At 42.8% G+C, this 26,948-nt stretch overlaps 1 protein-coding gene across 1 annotated transcript in view; it reads right to left on the bottom strand.

The window, feature by feature from the left end:
* The window catches only part of LOC126473881 (cytochrome P450 4C1-like), a 331,661-nt gene that overhangs the window by 155,020 nt on the left and 149,693 nt on the right, over positions 1–26,948 (bottom strand). Inside the window, exon 3 of the mRNA XM_050101217.1 lies at positions 16,026–16,253. Coding sequence (XP_049957174.1) covers positions 16,026–16,253 — 228 coding nt within the window. The remainder of the gene's footprint in view (positions 1–16,025; positions 16,254–26,948) is intronic.

The following is a 26,948-nucleotide window of genomic DNA, read 5'->3' as shown; positions in this document are numbered from 1 at the left end:
CACGTGCCCGTCGACCTGGGACCGGACCGCAGCGACGCACGGATGCACGCCAAGACCGTAGGATCCTACGCAGTGCCGTAGGGGACCGCACCGCCACTTCCCAGCAAATTAGGGACACTGTTGCTCCTGGGGTATCGGCGAGGACCATTCGCAACCGTCTCCATGAAGCTGGGCTACGGTCCCGCACACCGTTAGGCCGTCTTCCGCTCACGCCCCAACATCGTGCAGCCCGCCTCCAGTGGTGTCGCGACAGGCGTGAATGGAGGGACGAATGGAGACGTGTCGTCTTCAGCGATGAGAGTCGCTTCTGCCTTGGTGCCAATGATGGTCGTATGCGTGTTTGGCGCCGTGCAGGTGAGCGCCACAATCAGGAATGCATACGACCGAGGCACACAGGGCCAACACCCGGCATCATGGTGTGGGGAGCGATCTCCTACACTGGCCGTACACCACTGGTGATCGTCGAGGGGACACTGAATAGTGCACGGTACATCCAAACCGTCATCGAACCCATCGTTCTACCATTCCTAGACCGGCAAGGGAACTTGCTGTTCCAACAGGACAATGCACGTCCGCATGTATCCCGTGCCACCCAACGTGCTCTAGAAGGTGTAAGTCAACTACCCCGGCCAGCAAGATCTCCGGATCTGTCCCCCATTGAGCATGTTTGGGACTGGATGAAGCGTCGTCTCACGCGGTCTGCACGTCCAGCACGAACGCTGGTCCAACTGAGGCGCCAGGTGGAAATGGCATGGCAAGCCGTTCCACAGGACTACATCCAGCATCTCTACGATCGTCTCCATGGGAGAATAGCAGCCTGCATTGCTGCGAAAGGTGGATATACACTGTACTAGTGCCGACATTGTGCATGCTCTGTTGCCTGTGTCTATGTGCCTGTGGTTCTGTCAGTGTGATCATGTGATGTATCTGACCCCAGGAATGTGTCAATAAAGTTTCCCCTTCCTGGGACAATGAATTCACGGTGTTCTTATTTCAATTTCCAGGAGTGTACATCGCCGATTCTGCGTATCAGGGATCCGACAGTTTCTTGGTAGGTTTGTGGAGGTATGTGGCATTAGATGTCCACACACAGGTCATGTAATCCGCGTAAATAATATGCCGCTGATTTGCGTACGCAGTGTTGGCGCCCGGTAGCGACCCGTATCGGTTCCATAACATTTACATCAGGCGAATTTGATAGTCGAAACATCAGCGTGAGTTCACTATAATGATCCTCGAACCACAGTAGCACGATTCTGGCTCCGAGACACGGATAATTACCCTGTTGAAAGATCACATCGCACATAACACATCAAACATGGAAGGATGCAGATGGTTCGCAACTGTCAGCGTGTCTTCCATTACTACCATTGGTACCATGCAAGCGTAGGGTAGGCCTAATGTCTCCCTTAGGCTGGTATTACACTATCAAATTTATTTGTCAAAGATTTTATCAAAGATGTGATCAAATATTCGTCAAATGTATTTGACAAAGATCTTTAATGTGGCGCTAAAAAGTGGTATTACAATGTCATAATATTTATCGTCAAAGTTCAAGATGGCTGACAATAACAACTTGTTATTAACCGCAGCAGTTGCATGTACCACAATTGCACTATGTGCACATGCGGAAGAGAAGTGGGTGAAGAAAAGGAATCGTACCTGGGTGAATCCGTGGGTGTTACGGCGACACGATAAAACCATTAAACAAAACTTGTTACGTGAGCTTATAGTGGAGGACGTCAAGTCGTACATCAATACTTAAGAATGGATGAGCATACATTTCTGTATGTGCTCAGTGAAGTGTACCCCCATATCACAAAGCACAATACTCATTTAAGAACTGCTGCATCTGCAGATGACAGGCTCACTGTAACACTCCGATTCCTTGCTACAAGAGAGAGTTAGGTGAGGTTAGGTTAGGTAACGTCAGGTCTCATCAGCTTCATACATCTCTATTAATTTTGTAGTTGTCGGTACACACCCCAATTGTATTTACCGGCAATGTTTATAAAAACACTATAGATGACAGAACGCTGCAGCGATGCTAGCGCTCCACGTGGTAACATGTCACATTGCAGTGAACAGAAGACAAGCGACTTCTTTGATCGCTGGCCGCGGTGGTCTCGCGGTTCTAGGCGTGCAGTCCGGAACCGCGTGACTGCTATGGTCGCAGGTTCGAATCCTGCCTCGGGTATGGATGTGTGTGATGTCCTTAGGTTAGTTAGGTTTAAGTAGTTCTAAGTTCTAGGGGACTGATGACCTCAGATGTTAAGTCCCATAGTGCTCAGAGCCATTTGAACCATTTGAACTTCTTTGATCAAATCTACAGCGAGGTCCTAGATTTGATCAAATATTTGACGACATTTGACAAAGTTCCCTGTTACACCACTAAATTTCTTTGACAAAGATATTTGAGAAAGATACTGGACAAAGAAATTTGATAGTGTAATACCGGCCTTAGCGTAATACTGCCCCCACCAGCCAGCGTCCGTGGCGCGCTGCACATACCGAGTCAACAGTCACCTCGATGACAGTGTAGTGTAGCAAAAATGTAATCCATCCGAAGAGCCGACACATTTCCATCAGTCATCTGTCGAATCCCGATGGTCCCGTGTTCACTGCAATCGTGATTGACAATGACGTTGGGTCAACATTTCAACCCATAGGTGTGGTCTGCTGCGGAGCTCCATGTTCAACAATGTGCGATTAACGGTATGCCCCGAAACACTTGTGCGTGCACCTGCATATCGACAGAGGTGCCACAGATCAACATCTATGCTACTTTACAGAGCAGACAAGTCTCAAAACCCCACGTTATGTGAAGAGTCGTGGACGTTCAACCATTTAACGCCTAGTGGTAGTTTCACTGATCTTCTACCTCTTTCTGTCGATGCTCACGACAGTAGCACGTGAACATACGACCAGCTTCGCTGTTCTCGAGATACTTGTTCACAATCTCTGCGTAATAATAATCTACCCTTTGTCAAAGACACTTATCTCAATGGTCCCCCCATTTGCAGCGCATATCTTCGCTAAGGTAATGCCCTGTTGGAGTCCGCTCCGCTTACATACGTTTTTCACCCTGTCACGTGCCCGCATCGCCACCAGGCTGCGTCCACATCTACATCTACATCTACATGGATACTCTGCAAATCACATTTAAGTGCTGGCAGAGGGTTCATCGAACCACCTTCACAATTCACTATTACTCCAATCTCGTATAGCACGCGGAAAGAACGAACACCTTCTAACAATGCCACCACATGCAAAGTAAGTTAGAAACCAGATTAATAATGTTGCTCACGCAGCATATGTTCCCTTTATCGGGCAACAACAAAGTTATTGAGTGTGGATGGTATCGCCAGAATGGAAATAGTGAAGTCACTGTAAAACAGTCATTAATTTTGGCACTTATCTTGAATGGATTCCCACGTAGATTTCGTCGAAGTTGCTATGGCTCATCTTGTTGATTCTAGGATGATTCCACTTTGATTGCTAGAAGGTCCAGATCTGTATTTTAGCAATATTTGAAGACCTAACAAATGCGTTTTTCAGGAAATTTTTAATGATCAAACAATCCCAGATCCGAACAGTGGTATGGTAGAAATAATTTTTGACTTGGTGTTCACGATCCACATTTTTATTAAACTTTTTGTAAATTCACATATACTTCTTCTTAATTGTTTTGTATCAATCTTAATATATTTAATTTCCACTTTAACCAAACACAAGACTTGACTGTTCTTTTACAAAGCGAAATAACAACTTAACTCCTGCAAAGTGAAACGAAGACTGCTCTGTGCGCATTCGCGCCAAAACGATTACAAGTAAGTCAAAGATTATAACAGTCTCATAGAAATGAATACACGCAAGAACCATATCACTGGAATATATCGATACATCGGAGTACCTATACATTAATAAAACCAAATGTGAATATTGTCACAAAAATATGTCTGTTACTTCGCAGAAAAGTAGTACGATATTACTGGTATCGAGAACTGGGGTTGGAGTGCCGTAATGGTCACGTGAGTAAAGAACCATTACAACCTATATCTTTCCGTACGAACTCTAATTTCCCTTATTTTATCGTGGTGATCGTTCCTCCCTATGTAGGTCGGTGTCAACAAAATATTTTCGCATTCGGAGAGAAAGTTGGTGATTGGAATTTCGTGAGAAGATTCCGTCGCAACGAAAAACGCCTTTCTTATAATGATGTCCAGCCCCAATCCTGTATCGTTTCTATGACACTCTCTCCCATATTTCGCGATAATACAAAACGTGCTGCCTTTCTTTGAACTTTTTCGATGGGCTCCGTCACTGCTATCTGGTAAAGATCCCACACCGCGCAGCAGTATTCTAAAAGAGGACGGACAAGAGTAGTGTAGGCAGTCTCCTTAGTAGGTCTGTTACATTTTCTAAGTGTGCTGCCAAAAAAACGCAGTCTTTGGTTAGCCTTCCCCACAACATTTTCTATGTGTTCCTTCCAATTTAAGTTGTTCGTAATTGTAATACCTAGGTATTTAGTTGAATTTACGGCTTTTAGATTAGACTGATTTATCGTGTAACCGAAGTTTAACGAGTTCTTTTTAGCATTCATGTGGATGACCTCACACTTTTCGTTATTTAGGGTCAACTGCCAATTTTCGCACTATTCAGATATCATTTCTAAATCGTTTTGCAGTTTGTTTTGATCTTCTGATGACTTTGTTAGTCGATAAACGACAGCATCATCTGCAAACAACCGAAGACGGCTGCTCAGATTGTCTCCCAAATCGTTTATATAGATAAGGAACAGCAAAGGGTCTGTAACACTACCATGGGGAACGCCATGTTTTACTCGATGACTTTCTGTCAATTACTACAAACTGTTACCTCTATGACAGGAAATCACAACTCCAGTCACATAACTGAGACGATATTGAATGAGCACGCAATTTCACTACGAGCCGCTTGTGTGGTACAGTGACAAAAGACATCAGGAAATCCAGAAATACGGAATCGGTCTGAAATCCCTTGTCAATAGTACTCAACACTTCATCCAGCATCGCGATAGGCAGTGGTCATAATGTCTTGGCTTATAAGCGTATGTGAAGTGCAATGTTCGCAAATGCTCAATCGTAGGTGGGAGACTTGGGTTCATTCACTGGGTACTGGTAAAATCCTGAAAGACTATAAAGGAGACTGCTTACATATCAATTTCGCGTCCTGCCTCAGAACATTGCTCAAATTGAAACGTCCCCTTTTAACAATTATACATGACTGTGCTTAAACTGACACACAATACTTTGTTAGCGCAACGCAATCTGACTTTCAAAATTCCCTACAAAAGAATGGCCCTGACTAACATTAAACTATACCTTTCACAAATCACTTACCTCACAAAAATCTTCGCTGCTCAAGCTACTGCAATACAGCGAGCGCCACTACTGCCAGCTAAATAAAAGATTCAAACTATGGAAGGCACTAACTACTGATAGGGATAGTTAGCAAATGAAAGATATTAATAGAGAACAAACAATGTATTTACCTTGATATCATCATGTATAAATATAGCAGTTCATGACAAATTACAAATCTCCGCCATCTCTCTCCCCACATCCACCACTGCTGGCGGCTCACCTCCAACTGCGCAACGCTACGCGCTGTTCACAGCCAGCTGCCTAACACTACAATGACGAGTATTACAACAATGCAAAGCAGCCACAGACTGCACACAGCACAGCCAGTGATTTTCATTTTCATACAGAGAGCGCTACGTGGTTGCCAATAAGAAAACATAAACAGCCTACTTACATAGAGAAAACATAAACAGCCTACTTACATAAACAGCCTACTTACAAAATGTCTCCTACGTATACCAGACAGGGCTAATATGTGGTACTGAATGTCCACAAAGTAGGGTTCCACGAATGGTAACAGGTTTGCTTAACTCACACAAATGTCGAAAAACTTCAATCAGCTGACTCTTCAGGAAGAAAGAAGGAACGTTGGAGTTTAACGTCGGATTACGAAAGGACAGGGAACGGAATAGACAGTGCCCTGTTTAAAGGAACCACCTACATCTACATGGTTACTCTACAATTCACACTTAAGTGCCTGGCAGAGGATTCATCGAACCATTTTCATACCACTTCTCTACCATTCCACTCTCGAACGGCGCGCGGGAGAAAGGAACACCTAAATCTTTGCGTTCGAGCTCTGATTTCTCTTCGTAGGTGGATGGCAACAAAATATTTCTGCATTCGGAAAAGAAAGTTGGTGATTGAAATTTCATAAATAGATCTCGCCGCAAAGAAAACCGCCTTTGTTTCAGTGACTGCCACCCCAACTCACGTATCATATCAGTGACACTCTCACCCCTATTGCACGATAACATGAAACGAACTGCCCTTCTGTGCACTTTTTCGATGTCCTCCGTCAATCCTACCTGGTAAGGATCCCATACCTCGCAGCAATATTCCAGCAGAGGACGGACAGGTGTAATGTAGGCTGTCTCTTTAGTGGGTTTGTCGCATCTTCTAAGTGTTCTGCCAACAAAGCGCAGTCTTTGTTTCGCCTTCCCCACAATATTATCTATGTGGTCTTTCCAGTTTAAGTTGCTCGTAACTGTAATTCCTAGGTAATTAGTCGAATTGACAGCCCTTAGATTTGTGCGATTTATCGTATACCCAAAATTTATCGGCTTTCTTTTAATACCCATGTGGATGACCTCGCATTTTTCTTTGTTTAGTGTCAATTGCCAGTTCTCACACCATACAGAAATTCTCTATAGATAATTTTGTAATTGGAATTGATCGTCTGATCATTTTAGTAGACGGTAAATTACAGTGTCATCTGCAAACAACCTAAGGGCGGTGCTCAGAATATGACCTAGATCATTTATGTAAATCAGGTACAGCAGAGGGCCTATGACACTACCTTGCAGAACGCCAGATATCACTTCTGTTCTACTCGATAATTTACCGTCTCTATCACTACGAACTGTGACCTCTCTGAGAGGAAATCACGAATCCAGTCACACAACTGAGACGATACTCCAATCTGATTAATAGTCACTTGTGAGGAACGGTATGAAAAGCCTTCTGGAAATCTAGGAATATGGAATCGATCTGAGATCCCTTGTCGACAGCACTCATTACTTCATGGGAATAAAGAGCTAGCTGCAAATTGAGGTCAGTGATATGGGTCTGTAATTCAATGGGTTACTCCTATTTCCTTGCTTGAATGTTGGTGTGACCTGTGCTACTTTCCAGTCTTTAGGAACAGACCTTCCGACATGTGAGCGGTTGTTATGATTGCTAAGAAGGGCGCTATTGTGTCTGCATACTCTGAAAGGTACCTGATTGGTATATCATCTGGACCGGAAGACTTGCCTTTCTTAAGTGATTTGAGTTGTTTCGCAACACCTAAGGTATCTACTTTTAGGTCGGTCATACTAACAGCTGTTCTGGTTTCGAATTTCGGAATATCTACTTCGTCTTCTTTCGTGAAGGAATTACGGAAAACTGTATTTAGTAATTCCGCTTTAGTGGCACCATCATCGGTAACATTTCCATCGCTATCGTTTTTTTTTTTTTTTTTTTTTTTTTTTTTTTTTTACCACTGGTGTACTTTACATTCGACGAGAATCTGTTTGGGTTATCTATCATATTTTGAAACAATGTTTCAATGTGGAAACTATTAAAACCATCTCGCAGTGATGTCCGCACTAAATTTCGAGCTTCCGTGAAACTTAGTCGGTCTTGGGTATTGTGCGTTCTTCTGAATTTGGCACGCTTTTTTCGTTGCTTCTGCAGCAGTTTTTTTGTGTACCATAGTGGATCAGTCCCGTCTCTAGTTAACTTATGCGGTATGAATCTATCTATTGCTGTCGATACTGTATCTTTGAATTTGAGCCATATCTGGTCTACACTTACATAATTAGCTTGGAAGGAATGTAGACTCTCTCTTAGGAGGCATCAAACGAATTTTTATCTGCTCTTTTAAATAAATATATTTTGCGTTTATTCATAGTAGTTTTGGTTGATATGGTTTTGAGCCTCGCTACAATGACCTTGTGTTCACTAATCCCTGTATCCGTCATGACGCTCTCTATTAGATCGAAATTATTTGTGCCATCCCGGCATTTGTGTAGAGTGATTTATGGAAATCACGGAAAACCTAAATGTAGATGACCAGACACGGATTTGAACCGTCGTCCTCCAGAATGCCAGTGTGCTAACCATTGTTCCACTTCGGTCGGTAGCAGACTTTTGAAGGTAAGCGCAAATTATCCAGCGAAGTTCTATTTTAAAAATTTCAAGAAACAGTGTGAAGTGAAGAATCTAGCAATGTTCTCCAACCCCCAGCGTATAGTTTCACTAGGGACCATGATGACAAAAACAGATGTATTACAGCTTACGCAGAGGCATTCCCCGCCAGACTCATACATGTCGTACAAGTTGTTCGTGGTCGAGAGTCGGCTTGATCCGCATCTCCAGCGTAAGCGGTCTCAGGCTGCGCTCACAGTGGCACCGATATCGGTGGATTCAGCCGACGACCGACACCGGCCGAAAGTGGTCGTTCAAACAGCCACGTCACTACGTGCACGGTCACACTGTAGCCGATCTCATCGTCAGGCTTCGGACGACAATCGGTGAAATACAAATTAGTTTATTTTTTTCGGTCAAACCGACCGACGTTCTCACACATCAAATATTGAGTGTAAGGAGCTGATAAGTTCAATCCAAGAAAGAGTGACTCTGCGGCATCCTGTGGATGAAAATATCATAATCGGGATGAGGTTCGGAATCTGTGGACTGAAATCGCAGGTTTACTGGAAGCCATATGTAGGCAAAATCTTTGTCAGGTATTTTAGGTGTGATTGTAACCGCAAAAAATAATCTGTTCAGTTGACGCGTCTTATGCTATGCAGATGACATCGCTATCGCGGCTCACGCCAACACTTTCGAAGAACTGGAAGAAATTTTAAACAGGGATCTGGAACGACTACAACAATATTATGACAACTGGCACCTCAAAGTAAATCCGACTAAATCCGTGGCATCAATAATGCACTTGTGTAACAAAGATGCAAATCGTGAGCTAAAAGTGCAAATAAAAGGTAAATTGTTGAAAAACGATAGAACGCCAAAATATCTGGGTGTTAAGCTAGATCGCACTCTCACATATAAGAGCCACCTGTACGAAGTCGCCCAAAAAATGAAAACAAGAAACAACATCATAATGAAACTGGCAGGAACAACCTGGGGATGTTCCACTGAAACTCTACGCACATCAGCACTGGCACTTCTGTATAGTGTAGCGGAATATTGCGCACCCGTCTGGGCCCGCAGTAGGCATGTCAGATATATTGATGTGCAACTTAACGAGGCAATGAGCCTCATAACAGGAACAGTAAGACCCACCCCGAAACCTTGGCTGCCCGTCCTTGCCAATATCGAACCACCCTCGATTAGACGTGAAAGAACAATCCAGAGGTACAAAGAAAAGTTCAGGGACCTACCTCCTCCCCCTGACAGATTGATGTCAAGAAATCCCTTCTGGAAAGAACTCAAACAACAGATTGATATCGATAACCTGTGGAAACAGCAATGGCAGGAAAGCAAAGTGAATAACAGTTTCCTTATTGAGGACCCATCCCAACGAGTTCCAGGCTTCCAACTCCAACGTAGAGTGTGGGTAACTCTAAATCGTCTGCGGACAGGTGTTGGTCGGTGCGGATATTTGTTGAAAAAGTGGGGTTTCTCCCAGGACCCCAATTGTGAGTGCGGAGAGAGTCAAACCATGCAGCATATAGTTGAGTGCGACGTACACGGACTTAAGGGAGGAAATCTGATGGACATACATGTGATAAGTGACCAAGCACTTTTGTGGCTGGAAACCCTGAAAATTTTATTGTAAATCATTGTTAATGTTAATTTAAATTTTTATGTTGATGTTTGTAAGTGTATCACGCTTTGCCTGTAGCTGAACGAGAAATAATAATAAATAATGCTTACAGTGACTGTAGGGGATATTTCTTAGGCTGTAGTAGGATGGCATTAGCCATTTTAAAATTATTACCACTGCTTACGGGCGTTTTAATGCCAGTAGTGTGCTGATTCTGTTGTATGAAGTGGTTTGCAAATGCGATTTATGGTATGTGTTTCCACATTTCATTACTTTAGGTGTTCAGAGTATCTTAAGACAAATATTGTGCTTGTCTTTCACACATACCGGTATGATAAATGGCAGTCATCGAAGGTTAACTCACGTATGTCTGCACAACTTTAAATAAATACTGCGAAACAGTGTTTGCAATCTTGCTTTTCGGGATCACCACGAATCTTCTCGAGTATGTAACAGGACGAAACTTCCTGGCAGTTTAAAACTGTGTGCCCGACCGAGACTCGAACTCGGGACCTTTGCCTTTCGCGGCCAAGTGCTCTACCAACTGAGCTACCGAAGCAGGACTCACGGCCGGTACTCACTGCTTTACTTCTGCCAGTACCTCGTCTCCTACCTTCCAAACTTTACAGAAGCTCTCCTGCGAACCATGCAGAACTAGCACTCCTGAAAGAAAGGATATTGCGGAGACATGGCTTAGCCACAGCCTGGGGGATGTTTCCAGAATTAGTTCTGCATGGTTCGCAGGAGAGCTTCTGTAAAGTATGGAAGGTAGGAGACGAGGTACTGGCAGAAGTAAAGCTGTGAGTACCGGCCGTGAGTCGTGCTTCGGTAGCTCAGTGGTAGAGCCCTTGCCCGCGAAAAGCAAAGGTCCCGAGTTCCGAGTCTCGGTCCGGCACACAGTTTTAATCTGCCAGGAAGTTTCATCTTACATATTTGTGCGGTTATTCAGATAACTGAGGCCAGAGTGTACAGTACATAGAGGAATATATATATCTAGAGTATGTAATTACTTGAAAACCATTTCAATGACAGCATTTTCCAATAATTCTACTAATAAAAGAACCTTAGGTCCAAATTAATAGTGTTTCACCATAAGGAAATCCTTCAACTGTGACGACCATTACTTTGTTCAATGGCCTTGGCGCAGTGGTACCACCGCAGATAAGCGCTGTCGGTCTCGGCTAGTGCTTAGACGGGTGACCGTCCAGGCTACCGAACGCTGTTGGCAAGTGGGGTGCTCTCAGCCCTAGTGAGGCAAACTGAGGAGCTACTTGAATGAGATGTGGCGGCTCCGGTCACGAAAACTGACAACGGCCTGGACAGCGATGTGCTGACCACATGCCCCTCCACATCCACATCCAGTGACGCCTCGACTGAGGAAAACACGGCGGTCGGTCGGTATCGTTGGGCTTTCCGAGACCTGTTCGGATGGAGTTTAGATCATTACTTTGCCGCTTTACTATACAGATAGTTTTATTGAGAGCCAATTGTTGGAAAAACGCGTTAGTACTACGCCTGTCTAGTTCATGTCAAACCAATGGCACATTAATTGCTACAATGTGCAACTGCCTTGTATCTTATTTGCAAAACAGAACTTCAGTATCAAGTACAGTCAGTCTTAATAGTTAACTACCTTTATTAACAGTGCTAATACCTGGCACAACTTTGCCTAATTAGGCTGGTGACATTTCCTTCTTCATAATTACAGTTTACTTTATTACTAATAGAACCATGGTTCGATTCCCGTTTGCTTTTCTATTGCTTCCTTTTTATAGAAACCTTACGAGTGACGAAAAACAACCCAATACGTTTCCGTTACACTCAGTCACGGCCAAAATTTAAAATCCTCTCAATGGAGGAACATTATCAGTGTATTGCTAAGTTTGTAGTAGTAGGTGGTATTGGTATATACTGTTAAAGTTCCGAGAGCTTGCGTTCCTAGGAGAACCAACAAATATATTGCTTCCTTCTACTCATATCTCGGCAAAAGACCATGAAGATAAAATAAAAGAGATTCGAGCCCGCACTGAGCCCTACCAGCCAGCATGCTTCCCACGAACCATACGCGGCTGGGACAGGAAAAGAGAGAAGTGACGGCAACACACAAAGAACCCTCCTCCACACAGGTGACTTGCGGAGAAAAGATGTAGATTTAGATCTAGATGATTTTATCGAAAGCAAGCTGTCAGTCTTTGCACTACTTTGAAATATTATCAAGATCTGGCTGAATACTTCTGCAGCTTTTTCCACACAGTACTTAATCATCTGCGAAGTCTGAGATTGCCGTTGATATATTTTGTCAGGTCGTTAATATACAGGATGTCTATAAATGTTTACCCTGACTTCAAGATTAAATATTTATCATATTTATGGTGTTAACGTCTGCTCTTTTGTTATGGATCTACCACGAAACCCTTGACGTTTCTGTACAGCTGTGTCTCATTCAACACTTGCGCCACAAGGACCACTGTGTGAGCTGTATCGTAAAACTTTTACCTTTAACCTCACTGACAGCTTCTCTCATTGATCTCCTTACGCTCTTATTTTTGCTTCGTTCAGCTTTGGTAATACTGACAATAATCCAGAATTTCTTTTGGTTCTGTGAGAGATCTTACTTCAGTACTCTGCTGTCCTAGTCATTTAAGGCCTTAGCTTTGCCGTCTTGACAGTTAAAAGAGTTTCCATCGACATAACTCTATGACAATATGCTGTCCGGAACCGCTCAATTGCCTGCAATACTGCACAAGTTATCGTTTTGAGCACTAAAAAAATAAATAAACCAGCCCTGAATTCCATTCACAAAGACTTTCGTGCCATAACTCGGCAGCTATAAAAATTGAAAGTAACTTACTTAAGATAAAATCTGCTACACTGTCCACAGAGCTTAGGAAAACCACAACTCAATATATTTATTCTTTCTGCTCATATTTTGTGCGGTCTGCGTCAAATACTTCATCCTGTGTCAATGAAATATTGATTCTTTTCGATGGAATCAAATATGAAATTGTTCAAGTACTTACAGCGTTTAACTAGCTATAAATCATCACATACACAGCAGAACACGAAGAACAATTCTTTGGTTTCCTACATTATAAAATAAATTAAAAACTCACCACTTTCAGACTGTAGGAAGGCAACAAACAAATTCACCACCAGTCAAATATCGTTAATGCTAGCCACATATATACACCTATTAAAACAACAATTACGGATGTGCTCTAAAATGTAACTCTTTATGGTCTTGCGTAAAGCTGCTATTTTTCCATGTAGTAAGCAGATTCAGTAAGTTAGCTGTTTATTAGTATGTTCCATGTATCAAAATTGCGTCTCTCACCATGATATGGGAGGAATCAGTTAGTCCACAATTACAGTACAATTTATTAGCAAAAAGTATGGCAAATACTGACCATTTACACGTTCGTCATTTGTATTAAACTTAGGCAACTTCTGTCTATCTCTCTTTATCTCTCTCTCAATCACGCACTCATTCACACACACATACAGCGAAATTTTTGCGTACCGACATTTGTCGTTGATTGTTCACACGTAATGTTCACGTTGTGTACCATCCTAAGGTTAATTTATATGAGCTGTACGTACATCGTACTTCACCAACCACGAAATTAGCTTACTTTCTTCATTTTCTTATGTGACACACTGTTTTCTTCCCTATATCGATGAGAAATAGCTCTGTTAGTAATGACTGACATTGTCAGGAATGGAAAAATGGCCTTTATGCGATTTATTAAAATTTATTTTCTTTACAAAAATCTTGTAATGCCTAGGTTACATTTGTATAAAACAACTAAAATAAGATGATTAGCTAGTTTTGGTTGTAAACGACATCCATCTTCAGATCCGCAAAGAAGCAAAAAAGCAAAAATACAGAAAATCGCCCAAGAAAACCTCTCAACAAGTTGAATATACAAGATAAAAATGTTTTATGGAGGTACAAAATACGAGGATGTACCCTACTACTCTGGTAAAAAATGACGTAGCATCGTAGGCAGAAACAATCATATAGAAAAGTGGACCTATATAGCAGTTGGCTTTACAGTATTGCTCAACAAAAATTTTAGGCTACCACGCGTACACAAAATGTGGGTTGAACACGAACTTGCTATACCAGTAGTGACCATCGTGCTGTGGTATGCACTTGTATAGAAAGCTACATGAACATGAAAAAAAATTTAGACAGCAACAGCAAAGTAGGTCCAGGCTGTGCATTCTGGAAATACACAAAAACAAACAAATATCTTAGCAACAAAAATTTTTTGCCATACTAGACAATCTCAAAAAATTTTAAAGTAACTAAAGGAAACAACAAAGTTAAGAAACTGTCATTCATCATAAAACGTGAACATGTCACATATGGAACAAATATCCTATAAAACAGTCATTTGAAAATACGTGAGGTTCCTGTGTTACACCGAAAAATTTATCAATTTACCACAGTCTTACGAGCCAGAGACTGAACAATCAGTAGAAATCACACCAATCACTAACCTGAAACTGCATGAAAGGAAAGCTGACCGGAAAATGGCGTTTATGCAACGACACAAAAACTAAGAGTGGTCCAACACCTATGGAAAATGAATGAATCAGAATTTAGTAAACAGTCCAAAATGAGAATTTCATATTACAAACTGGTTGACAAAGTAGTCATTAACCATAATATATAAAATAGCCATTGTTACATCAGTGTTAATACACTGTTAACATCTCCAGCCGGACTGACTTAATGAAGCCCATTCGAAGTCATTATGTAACAGTATATATATAAGCCTTAGCGAGAGAAAGCTAATGATGAAAGTGCGCCTCTTCTTGAGACTTAGAAGCGATTCTGAATGCAAATCTACGTACAGAGGGCAGCTAGATGGCTAATGGGGGCTGTGCAGTCACATAGCCCAAGGGCCGGAAATACTGAGGTCTTTCACTGATAAACTAGCCGAGAGCAGAAAGAGTTCAATAAAACTAATTTGTATTTTTGATGATTTGCTGTAGAGATGATTACTACTTAATCAAGCTGGTCACTTTCTTCGCCTCAATTTTACTACTGCTTGTAATATTAGGTCTCATTTTGGACTATTTACTATAGTTAATTTCCTACAGGTATTGAATCTCTCTCGGTTTTTGTGCCGTTGCATAAAAGCCTTGTTTTCGCTCAACTTGCATTTCATACAGTCAGAAGTTAATGATTGATGTGATTTTTACTGATACAGCTAGATTGTTCAACCCACGTATCATAAGAATACGGTATTTTGTTACACTTTTCGATGTAATACTGGAACCCTGTATTTCCAAATGTCTAATTTATAGGATATTTGTTACAAACGTGGCATACTAAACTTTTGCTATGAATGATTCTAGATTATCTAGTATGGCAAAAATATATGTTGCTAAGATATTTGTTTGTTTTTGTGTATTTCTGCAGCTCTACATCCAAACTCAGTATTGTTGTTGCTGTGCAAAAAATTTTTCTTATTCATGTTGATGTCTTTATGAAGGCATGTCACATCACGATCATTACTACTGGTATATCCAGTTCGTATTCAACCTGCGTTTCGTATATGCATGGCACGTTAATTTAAAAGTATAAATTTTTATCGAGCAACACTGAAAAGGCGACTGTGATGTAGGTTTATTTTTATATATGATGGTTCTCACCTATGATAAATCATTTTTTAGCAGAGTAGTAGGATATACTCTGGCATCTTGTACTTTCTGCAGACATTTTTCTCTTGTTAAGAGAATTTTCTAAGGCGATTTTCTGTATGTTTCTTCCGTATCTAAAGATGGTTGTTATTTAAAATCGAAACTAGGTAGTCTTCTTATTTTAATTGTTTTATGTTAATGCAGCCTAAGTATTGAAATATTTTTGTAAATTTTTTAGAAGTTTAGCTCTATGTAAGATGTCCAGTAAGCACGATGAATCAGTTGCTAATGATTAGCGAAAATGCGTCGGTAATTTCTCCACTTGTGTCACGAAAAACTTAAATTGTATAAAAATAGGTGTGCATAAAACTAAGTTATGGATTTGTGAGTGAGCACCATAATTTCCAGAAAATAATCTGAAAATTAGCAAAACTGTTAAATAAAAACAGATGATGAAAATTTCAGCAACTTACCGAGAAAGCTCTTGTGCAATCAACTATTTCAGCAGCAAGTTCCTCCTGCTTCTTCAGATCTGGCACCATAATTTCCAGTTTTAAGGAAAAAACTGTGGCTTGGATAGTGCGTAATGTGGTCAGTATGAGCCAGACTGTCAGGTCTCTTTCTGCACCATTCGATTCCGCCAGCTTTTCGCACAGGAAGCTCGCTTCTGCATTGAACGCGTCCATGAATTTCTCCAGCTCCTGTCAGGAAGGAAAAAATCGTATTTGGAGATTTTTAAACAAGTACTGATTCTTTTTAATAATCAATAGGAAAGGGCATTCTAGTTTCCCGATTATTCAAAATTTGTATGAGTGTATGTAATTAATCAGTTGTTTACCCGCATCCCCACTAGAATTAAGTTCGTGTGGTGCTCATGGCACAACAATGCAGTTTTAAATAAATTTGTTACTGGAAGGGCTCTGCCTTGCGTATAACTCAGTTTTCTCTTTTTTTCAATTTTTCGGACTTGTTTTGTTGAATTCCAACATCATCAGTGGGATTTAATTTTCTTTCTATTAAAAATCAGGAAAAAATAATCATCTGCACCATTTTATAAATCCCTACACTGCATGAATTTGTTTTTGGTTATGAAATCGTGGTAAAAAATTATTACAATAATTTTGAGTAGAAAAAGTGAATTATAACTTTTAAGATCCCTTAAATTTTCATTTATTGTTGCATTGTGGGTACAAAACGAAAAAGCGCTGAAACGTTACATCATGCAGTGAGACTAATATTTGATCCAATGTGACATGAAATAGGTTAAATTAGCACAATTTAACAAACTGTACAATCAATATTTCATAGCTTCTAAGATATAATTAAGCACAATATATAAAAACAGTCATATTTTTGCAAAACTGTCAGTCACCATGATATATTTAGAAACGACATGACACTTGAGAGGTGGCATGAGCCCCCTCTCATATTTCTATCTTACTCTAATTCGATTTTCCTCTCTAAGTGCATGCGGTGAAAAGTCGCTATTCCTTCACACGCGGATTTCCCACGCAGCATCTCTCGTCACCTGGGTGGTCCACTGACAGGCGGGTTCTGCTGAACTTGAAAGGGTTAAACCGATGGGTGTGAGGGAGTCGAGTGGATGCTTTCCAGACGCCGACATTGTCATAAGAGAGGGAGCGACATGCCCACAGGGGTCTGACGGAGCTGCTGGGCTAGAGATTCCGTTACTTCACAGAAACTTACTGAAAACACTTTCTGGCGGGCTACCAGCGAGGCGTGGGAATGACTTGTGCTCCCAGGCAGTCTTGGCGGGCAAATTCCCGCGTTTTCTGCAAAATCATAACTGTGATTGGCTGGCTCAGGGGATAGCTCTGTGACATAGCAAAATCGGCGCAGAAATTGGCGCCAAGTATCTCCATTGGTGGAATAGTAGTGCGTCGGCAATAGGGTGAAATTTTCCGCCGGTTTTCGAGTTGCTGATTGGAACGTTTAACCACGGCCACTGTCGTGGGGGCGGGAATGTTCTGTGTTCGGCTTGTACAGGTGCTCTTGAGAGGGTCGTCTCTCGCCTTTCGGTCGGGGTAGGTTACAAGACTGAGCTCTCGCTGCTCTGGACAGTCTGCCTTCTGTTGGCTGTCTAATATACTTTCAATAAATTGTAACTGTTTGACGAAGTTGCTGAAGTTTCGACTTCAACGTAACTTTATGAGTACAGTTGGCAATTGAGCGTTCTGCGTACAAGCGGCCTATGTTGTCCGTCTTGAGCAGTTTTGGCTAAAGTTTACTGTATCGGAGTTACTGTGTGACTTCGCTTGTTAAAATCAATCACTGTACCATCAGTGATTGTGTGGCGAGCCTTCTTTGTCACCCTCAGAGGGGCATTTGTATTGATAGGAAGTTTCAGTCTGGAACAACCAGACCAGGACAATTTGTTTCGGGCTTTACTCGCGACATTATCATCACCACGACGGGACGTCGAAGCAACCAGCCATCACTTCCGGTACGCCAGATCGTGTCCTTGCAGTTAAGAAGACAGCTTGGTAATGTATGTCCGCAGCACCGGCAGGTTAGGAAATTTGCTCTGTATTAATCAGATCTCAGCAGAGCGCACCTGTTCCCGTCTTTTCTAACGTGGTTCTGTCTTGGATGTTCATTGACTGAGTTCTCACTACTGTAGCAGCAATTAATGTTTGGTTGGCTGGGTGTTTCTCTTAAGATTTGAGTTGCAAGGAATTGGCTCCACATACCACTTGGTCATAAATGTCACAATCTAGTTTATGGACAACCTCACCTTCACAGCATTTATTTGAGTATCCAGTTTGATGTGTTGTAAATGTTTCATGTGTTTGTTTACTATTTTGAGTTTAGTCATAATAAATCAAATTGTTATTTTGGACAGAACTTTCATTCTGTTAATCGGTAGAGCAACCCTTTCATTTCTCACTGCGTGAATGAAACTTTCCTTTATCTAATTAATTTCTATCGAATGAAATGTTTGCAAGTGCCAAACTTTTTTCTACTCTATTTTCAGGGTAGATTACAGTCAGTTCGCGTTTCTTCTTAATCCATGTGCAACAGCAAAAGTCGGAGTTAGAAAAGGGGGGGGGGGGCTTAGAGCATCATTTACATATGAAGATTCTAGAAGAATTTAGTGTTAAATACACTGCTAGCCCCAGTACCTCGCACACTGTAAAAAAGGACCGTTATTCAATTGAAGCAATCAGTGTTCTTCTTCAGAGACAGAGCTACTCCACACTTTTCACACTGGACTACCGTAAACGCCTTGCAGTTGGCACACTTACAGCGTTGACACGTTTCCATCACTTTTGCTCAATGACACCATCTCTTCGTATATCAAGTGTTGGCTGAGCTGCAATAGGAGACCTTTTCACTTCATTCGAAGGACTGTATGTTGGTCTACCTCGCTTTCCTTGTGTCCCTCCTACTTTGCAGGGACTGCTCCCAACGTCCATCCGAAATTCAGACAATTTCAGTATTTTTAAATCTGTGTTTTACCTTGCAACACGCTTGTAGAGAATCCAGGCATTGATGGTTGCAACGTCTATCAGATGGTAAAATAGTCTAAAGTACCATTTTTTGCTCCTCATTACAATTTTGTAACTTCCAAGCAGACTGTCATGAAGGTCCACGGCCCCCCTATGTTTGTTATATTCCTGTATCACATAATAACCCTTATCACTTCCCTCTGCTTCTTCTTGCGATTGTACCTTTCGGCTGCACACCTCGGTAGTTCCTCTGCTTACTTTGAGAGTAATGTGACACATTTACTGTCGTTCCGCACTACAGCGGATACATCTGTCCCACTTACGTCTGCCACACGCTCCACAGATGTTCTCCTTCACTCCTTTAGCAAATAATCCTCTGTTGGAAGTTTACAGTCTGGAATTCTATTTCTGCTCACAGTTCCCAGAGACAACATTCTTTGAGAAGCCAAGTATGTCATCAGAGGTAAAGATGTGTAGTAGTTGTCAAAGTACAGCTTAGGACCCACATGCTTTGGAATAGATCGTGCTAATCTGACAACCACATTGCTACTGTCACCCAAGGCCAGTTCATCTTGGAGGCGGTGTGCCAGGAAGATTTTCCTGTCCAGTATAAATTTCAGAATCATAAGTGAAGTCAGATATACCACACAACACGAAAATTTTGCAGCCACATTTGTGTGGATTATCAGGCATGTATTGCTTTAGATGGTGCCTTGAGTCTGTTGCACACATCGGCTCATCTACTGCAAGATTCTCTTCAAGCGGTATTGTGAAATACTGCTTCTTTAGTGACTCTATGACTGGACGAATTTTATGCAGCTTATCACAATTTGGCTGATCATGAGAAATTTCCTTGATGTTGTCACTGAAATGCAAGAACTACCCCAATTTCTCAAATTTATTCACGGACATTTTTTCACGTATCAGAGATAACCCCACGGCTGGGTTTCAATACAGCCTAGTGTTTCTTGCAGACATGACTGATGATATTATACAAATTCCTATGAATTTTGAAAGATCTCCAGAGTTCGTATAATTGGGCTTCGTTGGGTCTTTTTGAACCTATATAATATTGTTTGTTCTGCAATGTGATTCAGTAACCCATCTGTAAACATATATTTGAAGGACTGAAATGGTGTTTCCAAAGCGCGAACTTAATCTGGTAGATGGAGGTTCCCCTTGAATATTTTTGTATCAACTCGAAAATCAAAGTTACGCAGTTACCATATTACATGATCTCTTCTCAGCTTTTTCCTTGATGACCCAGATTTACCATTCGTATTAGGCATATGAGGCAAGGATTCTGGTGCTGGAACTATGGAGACATGTAAAGTTTCATTATTACAGTCGTCAGATTCAGAGTCTGTTAGACAATACTCCTCAATATTGTCAACTATTGTGTCTATGTTTACAGTCGAGTCAGAAACTGAGTCATCAGATGAGAAATCATCTTCACTTCCAGAAGGCATCTCAAGGATGACAAGAATATCATCCTCCTCTAACTTTCTTTTCCGACCTTTGTCGTCAATGAACTGTACGTCCATACCTCTAAAATAAAAATAATTTACATCCATTACTACTCCCATTAGCAGCATTAGCAGCGAAAACTGTTATTTAGATTCAAATAGCGATTTTCTATGTAAGAAACAACTACAAATAAATGAATCTGGCAATTACTGTACACAGTAAAAAATACCTTTGCTGCATGTTGAAGCAAAAACGCCACACTTATATTTTGACATATTTTCCCCACAAGAACTAAAACAAAACACAGAGTCAACATTGATATCTATAATTCCGTATCTTTTCTGTAGAAAAATAATTTTTGAAAACTTCAGAATTCCATATTTGCTTCGTAAATGTACACTCTAATTCAATATCACTAGACAGCCGCCATTACAGATCACAGAACACATTTGTCAAAAATACAACAATCGAGCGAGGTGGCGCAGTGGTTAACACACTGGACTCGCATTCGGGATGACGATGGTTCAATCCCGCATCCCGCCTTCCTGTTTTAGGTTTGCCGTGATTTCCCCAAATCGCTCCAGGCAAATGCCGGGATGGTTCCTTTGAAAGGGCACGGCCGACTTCCTTCCCCGTCCTTCCCTAATCCGATGAGACCGATGACCTCGCTGTCTAGTCTCCTCCCCCACAATAGCCCAAAGATACAACAATACAACAGAGAGTTAAGAGATTTAAGAAACAACAATGTTACACATAAGCTCACAGAAGTCAAGGAGACACTCTGACACAAGCGCTGCTGCCATCTGTTGGAATTCTACAGATATACAAGAAAATAATTTACATGTAGCAAAAATGCTACATTATGCAGTGTGGGGATACGGTTGCAGACAGATGACAGACAGTGAAAGGAAAACAAAGGAAAAAAAAAGGAAAACAAAAAACACATAAATCACAGCATGTGGTAACAATGTGTATATGCTATACAAATGTTTCTCTCTTTTTCAGATTTCTAAACACTTTCTTAAAAACTCTGTTTTACATATGTAAAAGCAGTAAAGAACATTTTTTCTTCTTTTTTAGTTGAAAGAAAACGAATGTCCACCGATGATGTTGAAACTGCAACTAAACATGTGTGGGCAATAGAAGAAAAGAAAAAGAAACTAGTTAAGCTCAGGGTGGACCCCTCCCAAAAAACAATGTGTCTGTAAGCAAACACGGTCAGAAGAACTTCAACCACAAGATGATGACTTCAGTTTTATATCTGTCACACACATGAAATCACGTATGTGTTGAATGTGAGTAATCAGAAGAATGGAGTTGTAAAAGAAAGAGTAAATGTTTTATCTCAAGTTTTCTTTCCTAGGAAGACTTGTTATTTCTCCTGGGCTCCAGTAGAAAGCATAATAATTGCTGCAATGTAGCTCGAAGTTGATTTTAAACAGGGGACAATATCAAGTTCAAAGGAATGTTAGCCATTAGCTCTGGAAAATTCATTTCCACATTGAAACAGCATCTCCACTGATATCAGTGTGAGACGAGACTGCCGAATTGCGTAACAGACACTTTCAGATATATTACAATATTAGTGGGCGGTCCCCAGAAAGGAAGTAAAACTGCCATCAAGCCAAAGATTGGTGTGAACATCACAATGCTTTACTTGTCATAAATCTAATCATACCATTGCCTTTCTATAAACTGCCGTAGAAGCACCTGAAATTTGAAGTGGACCCCGAGTTGTGGTTCTGGGTAGCAAAAAAATGGCTCTGAGCACTATGGGACTTAACATCTGAGATCATTAGTCCCCTAGAACTTAGAACTACTTAAACCTAACTAACCTAAGGACATCACACACATCCGTGCCCGAGGCAGGATTCGAACCTGCGACCGTAGCTGTCGCGTGGTTCCAGACTGAAGCGCCTAGAACCGCTCGGCCACAACGGCCGGCTCTGGGTAGCGTTTGTTGTATTGGCAAATCATTGCTGGTGGTGAAACAAGCGACTAGTGCCAGAAGAAAGCCTGGGATTTTGGACTTGTGGTATACGGCTTAAGCAACTGCGCCACACAGTCGTGAGCTGCTGCTGTTGTGGTCTTCAGCGCGAAGGCTGGCTTTATCGTTCTGCCTGTGCTAGTCTGTCCTGTGCAAGCCTCTTCATCTCTACGTAACCAGTGCAACCTAATCCAATTCAACCTGCTTATTGTATTCAAGTCTTGGTCTCCCTCAATTTGTGAACCACACATTTCCTTCCATTAAAAATCTGACGGTTTCTTGATGTCCAATTATCTGTTGGTCTGTACGCTCGAGAACACATTTGAAATCTCCACCCACGATGAGGTGATCGTCTCTGCCGAAAACTAAAGGTGTGATATCTTCTGTGTAGAATTGGGAGCAACTCCTTCATTTATCTTTGCGCATGGGGCGTAGAGATTTATTATCAACCGCTATGATCACCCCTCGCGTCGTTGGGAGATATGCGACATCTCGGAGGAGGATGGCTGCGCCCGTGTGTTCCATAGCCTCCGGCGCGGCGTACGTCTTGTATCCATAAGACCCGGACCAAGTTGCTGTCCTCAGTTATTGTAGTAGGGCGATGTCGACGTCCGCTGCTCTTAGCGTGTCGCGGAGCATTTGAACTTGGGAGCTGGCGTTATTGGTGTTGATGGTAGCTATTTGCTTGCCTGCCGGGGGATCCGTGCTGTCGGTATGCTCACAGCTGGTGAAGGTTGCGGTAGAGGATTGTGGAAGTCCATAGTGGTCGCAGGAATCGTCCTAGGAGCATCCCCCATTTTAGTGTTGGTCTGACGAAGGAACAGATCTCACTTCCGCATCGGGTGGAAGTCGCAAATCCCCGACATCCGCCCGTGAAAATGGACCGTCAGTTTCAACACTGGTGAGAGGTGGCAGTGCTGACCGAGTCGGCTCAATTGCTTCGGCAACTACGGGTGTGCCATGGCTTTTGGGCGCGGGTCTTGCTCACAATCTCTGTTGGACGCCTCGCCCTCTTGTGGAGGACGAATCTTCGTAGTAGCGGAGAAAGTTTTGTTGTGTATGCCGTCAGATTTATGCGCGTCTCTTCGTTCAAAATGGTTCAAATGGGTCTGAGCACTATGGGACCTAACAGCTGAGGTCATCAGTCCCTTGAACTTAGAACTACTGAAACCTAACTAACCTAAGGACATCACACACGTCTATGCCCGGGGCAGGATTCGAACCTGCGACCGTAGCGGTCACGCGGTTCCAGACTGTAGCGCCTAGAACCGCTCGGCCACACAGGCTGGCTCGTCTCTTCGTCCTGCGGAGGTGGATCAATGGCCGACTCTCATGTCTTGCTGCGGTTTTCTCGGCGTTTAGGCGACTTTTGCTTCCGGCAATGTGTATCGGTGTCTGGTGCCTTTCCGGTGCGGATGCTGTGATGCGAGCTTCAGTTTGCATAAGACTCTCACTGGTATCCTTCTGAACTCGTAGCGTGTGTGTGTCCGGTTGTAAGTCATGTTCACTGCCGGTGGCAAGCTGCTGTGACGGGTTTGGGAGTATCAGTCCTGAGAGACGCTCAACTGCGTCTTGTGAGGGCTGGATGTGCGATGTCGCCGCATAGGTGATTGGAAGCGTGGCCGTAGTTGTGTGATGCAGCATTGCAGGCATTCACTACGGTCGTGGCCTTCTTTGCCACAACCAGTCTGTCGTAAAATGACCACCGCACGGCAGCCGCCTATAGAAATGTACGATGGGACGCTCCGTTTGAGATATATTCAGATTTGTCTCAGACCATTAAGCACCAGATACGTCGTAAATTGCGCCCATGTCTCGGCTACATGACTGTGGACTTATCCATACGGGATTAGCGGCCCGCTGACTTCATCTTCGCCTCGAAAGGCAGTTCGAATACACGGATCGTTCGAAGGGCAAGTCCTGTGTCGTCCACATCGACAGGCCCGACATTGCCGTCGGAGTGTCGAAATTTTATTCCATGTCGCGTCCGTTGAATAATCTCGTTGCAGGCAATGTCTGAGGTCATCTTAACGTAAACGACGCTGCAAATGATTTGTAGGTGTATGCCGGTGAGTTCGTCACGGGGGATCTTCATGTCCTCGTGTAGGAAGCGTTCAACGGCCAATGCTCTGGGCCATGCGTACTCATTTGCAAAGGTGAATTTAAAGGTGTTGTTCCTGTAAGAGTTGGCCATTGTAGTTTGTTTGACTGAGAAGCGCGGGTGACGTGGAAGTAAACAAACACTCCGCGCGCGCAGCGGCGTGGACGGCCGAGCGCATTCCGCACTGTCGCCCTGCCAAAGTCAGACTGCCATTTGAATGACCAAAGGCCAGACCCAAACTGCCATCCGGCGCCAACCACGCGTCACAATTCGGAATGACACAGGCACTGCAATATCGTATTAATCCACCGCCACCGGGCGGGTGACTCTACAGAAATACACACAATGGAAGTTTGAGTACAGGTTGTAGACACACGGTTGAAGTTGAACTGTGCTGCGGCTCGCGTTGGTGCTGTTTGTAGATTCGCGCCCTCTGTTGGAGGCCAGACGGTACCGTTCAGTTGGCATGGTTGCGGTTGTTTCTCTTCTTCTCATGCTGGCTGGCGCGACTCGTTTCGCAAGCATTGACTGTCCGCTAGTGGCAGCAGCGGCGGTTATCGATGTATGTAATTGTTGCCCTATCTTTGGGGCGACGTTGTCGTTTTGCTGGGTCGGGTGAGTGGCGAGATCGGTTGGGGACTGGGGAGAAGCCAGGTCCACGCAGTGCGAGAACATGCCAGGACCGCTGGCGGTACTCATGGACTGCAGGATGGAAGGGCTGTGGTCACGAGGGTGCACGACTTCGTCGTAAACCAGATCCAGCAAGCCTCAAGATGAGTGCATTTCAGTCCAAATAGAGAAACCTCCACCATTGTGACATCTCGCGATTTTCCAGTGACTTGGGTTCGTGTTGCTTCTCATAGTGTCACCGAGGCGAAGAGCAGCGAGTGGAGTGCTTGAGGAAGGCGGACCTGATTAGCTTTCCTCCCCTTCTTATTACTGTCTACTGCGTTCAACTTGTTACAATTTGTTAAGTTCAGCCAGCGGTAATTTTTCTTGCCTTGTGGCCGCTAACGCCCCAGTTACCTGTCCTGGGGTTAATGTATGTGTACATTTCCTCGCCTTGCCGCTGCCGTCCGGTAAGGCTTGTAGTTTTGACAGCTTTCTTGATTGTAGGCCGGTTGTTGATTTCTCTGCTCTGGTGGTAATGATTCCTTTCTCGTTCTGGGGGCTCTGAACGCAGTATTCTGGACGTAGTGCAGACTACCGGTTCCGGCTTTGGCTTAGTGTTCCATCGTTGCATTTGGTTTATCGGACGTCAGGTAGCTTCAGCAAGATTATCATTAGTCATTCGTTAGACTGCCACTAGTTTGAGTTACCATCTTGTGAAGTGAATGCAACTCTTGGCTGCCTATCTCATCGCTCTCAAAAGTGTTTGTTGCCGGACCTTCTCAGAGGTCAATTCCTGGAGCACCGTCTGGAGCAGTTGCTTGTTTCTTTTTTTTTTAATTAACTTTTGCTACGGTATTTGCTCTTTTACAGCAGGTTTCAAATTTTTTTAATATTATTGCCGTTCCTGGCGTGTAAGTCCTTCAGCCGTGATTGTGGTCATTTGCGTTGAAATTCTAATTAGGTATTTGTATTTTAGCAGTTAGCCTTAAAACCTTATTTGCTGCCATTCCTGGCGTCTGATGCTGTCTGCTGTTGTTTGTGGCGACTTGCTTTTAATATTTCAAAACCTGTAATTTGTAAGTTGCGGCGATTTTTAAACAATTCTTAATTTATTGCCATTCCTGGCGTCTAAGCTCTTCGGTCCACATCACAGTAGCTTGCTTCTAAAGCATTATCTGTTGTATCTGTATTTAATGGTGATTTGCTACATTGTAACTCACTGAAAACACTATTATTTGCCGGCCGCAGTGGCCGAGCGGTTCTAGGCGCTTAAGTCTGGAACCGCGACACCACTACGGTCGCAGGTTCGAATCCTGCCTCGGGAATGGATGTGTGTGATGTCCTTAGGTTACTTAGATTTGAGTAGTTCTAAGTTCTAGGGGACTGATGACCTCAGCTGTTAAGTCCCATAGTGCTCAGAGCCATTTGAACCACTATTATTTATACTGTTGTTTATTCCTTCATTAATAACATTTGGTATTTTTATTTATTATTGAGTCTGGAATTAGTGGTTTAAAATAAATTGTGTGTAACTGTAAAAGGCAAGCAATAGTAACTGATTACGGCCCCGTCCACAATCGTAACCGAATCCTGCCTTCCTTTGACTACCACCAGGTCTCAGAAGTGCATTGAAGTTTTGGTCTGGTCGTAGATCATGCTCGGATAGCCAAATCGTAGGGCGACCACTCGCCATGAGCGGGAAATCCGGGTTCGGGTCCTGGTCCGGCACAAATTTTCACTGTCATCATTCCATTATACT

Source organism: Schistocerca serialis, chromosome 4, assembly GCF_023864345.2.
Source record: "Schistocerca serialis cubense isolate TAMUIC-IGC-003099 chromosome 4, iqSchSeri2.2, whole genome shotgun sequence".
NCBI lineage: Eukaryota > Metazoa > Arthropoda > Insecta > Orthoptera > Acrididae > Schistocerca > Schistocerca serialis.
Note: the sequence above shows the minus strand (reverse complement) of the source record. Positions and strands in the feature narration are given on the sequence as shown.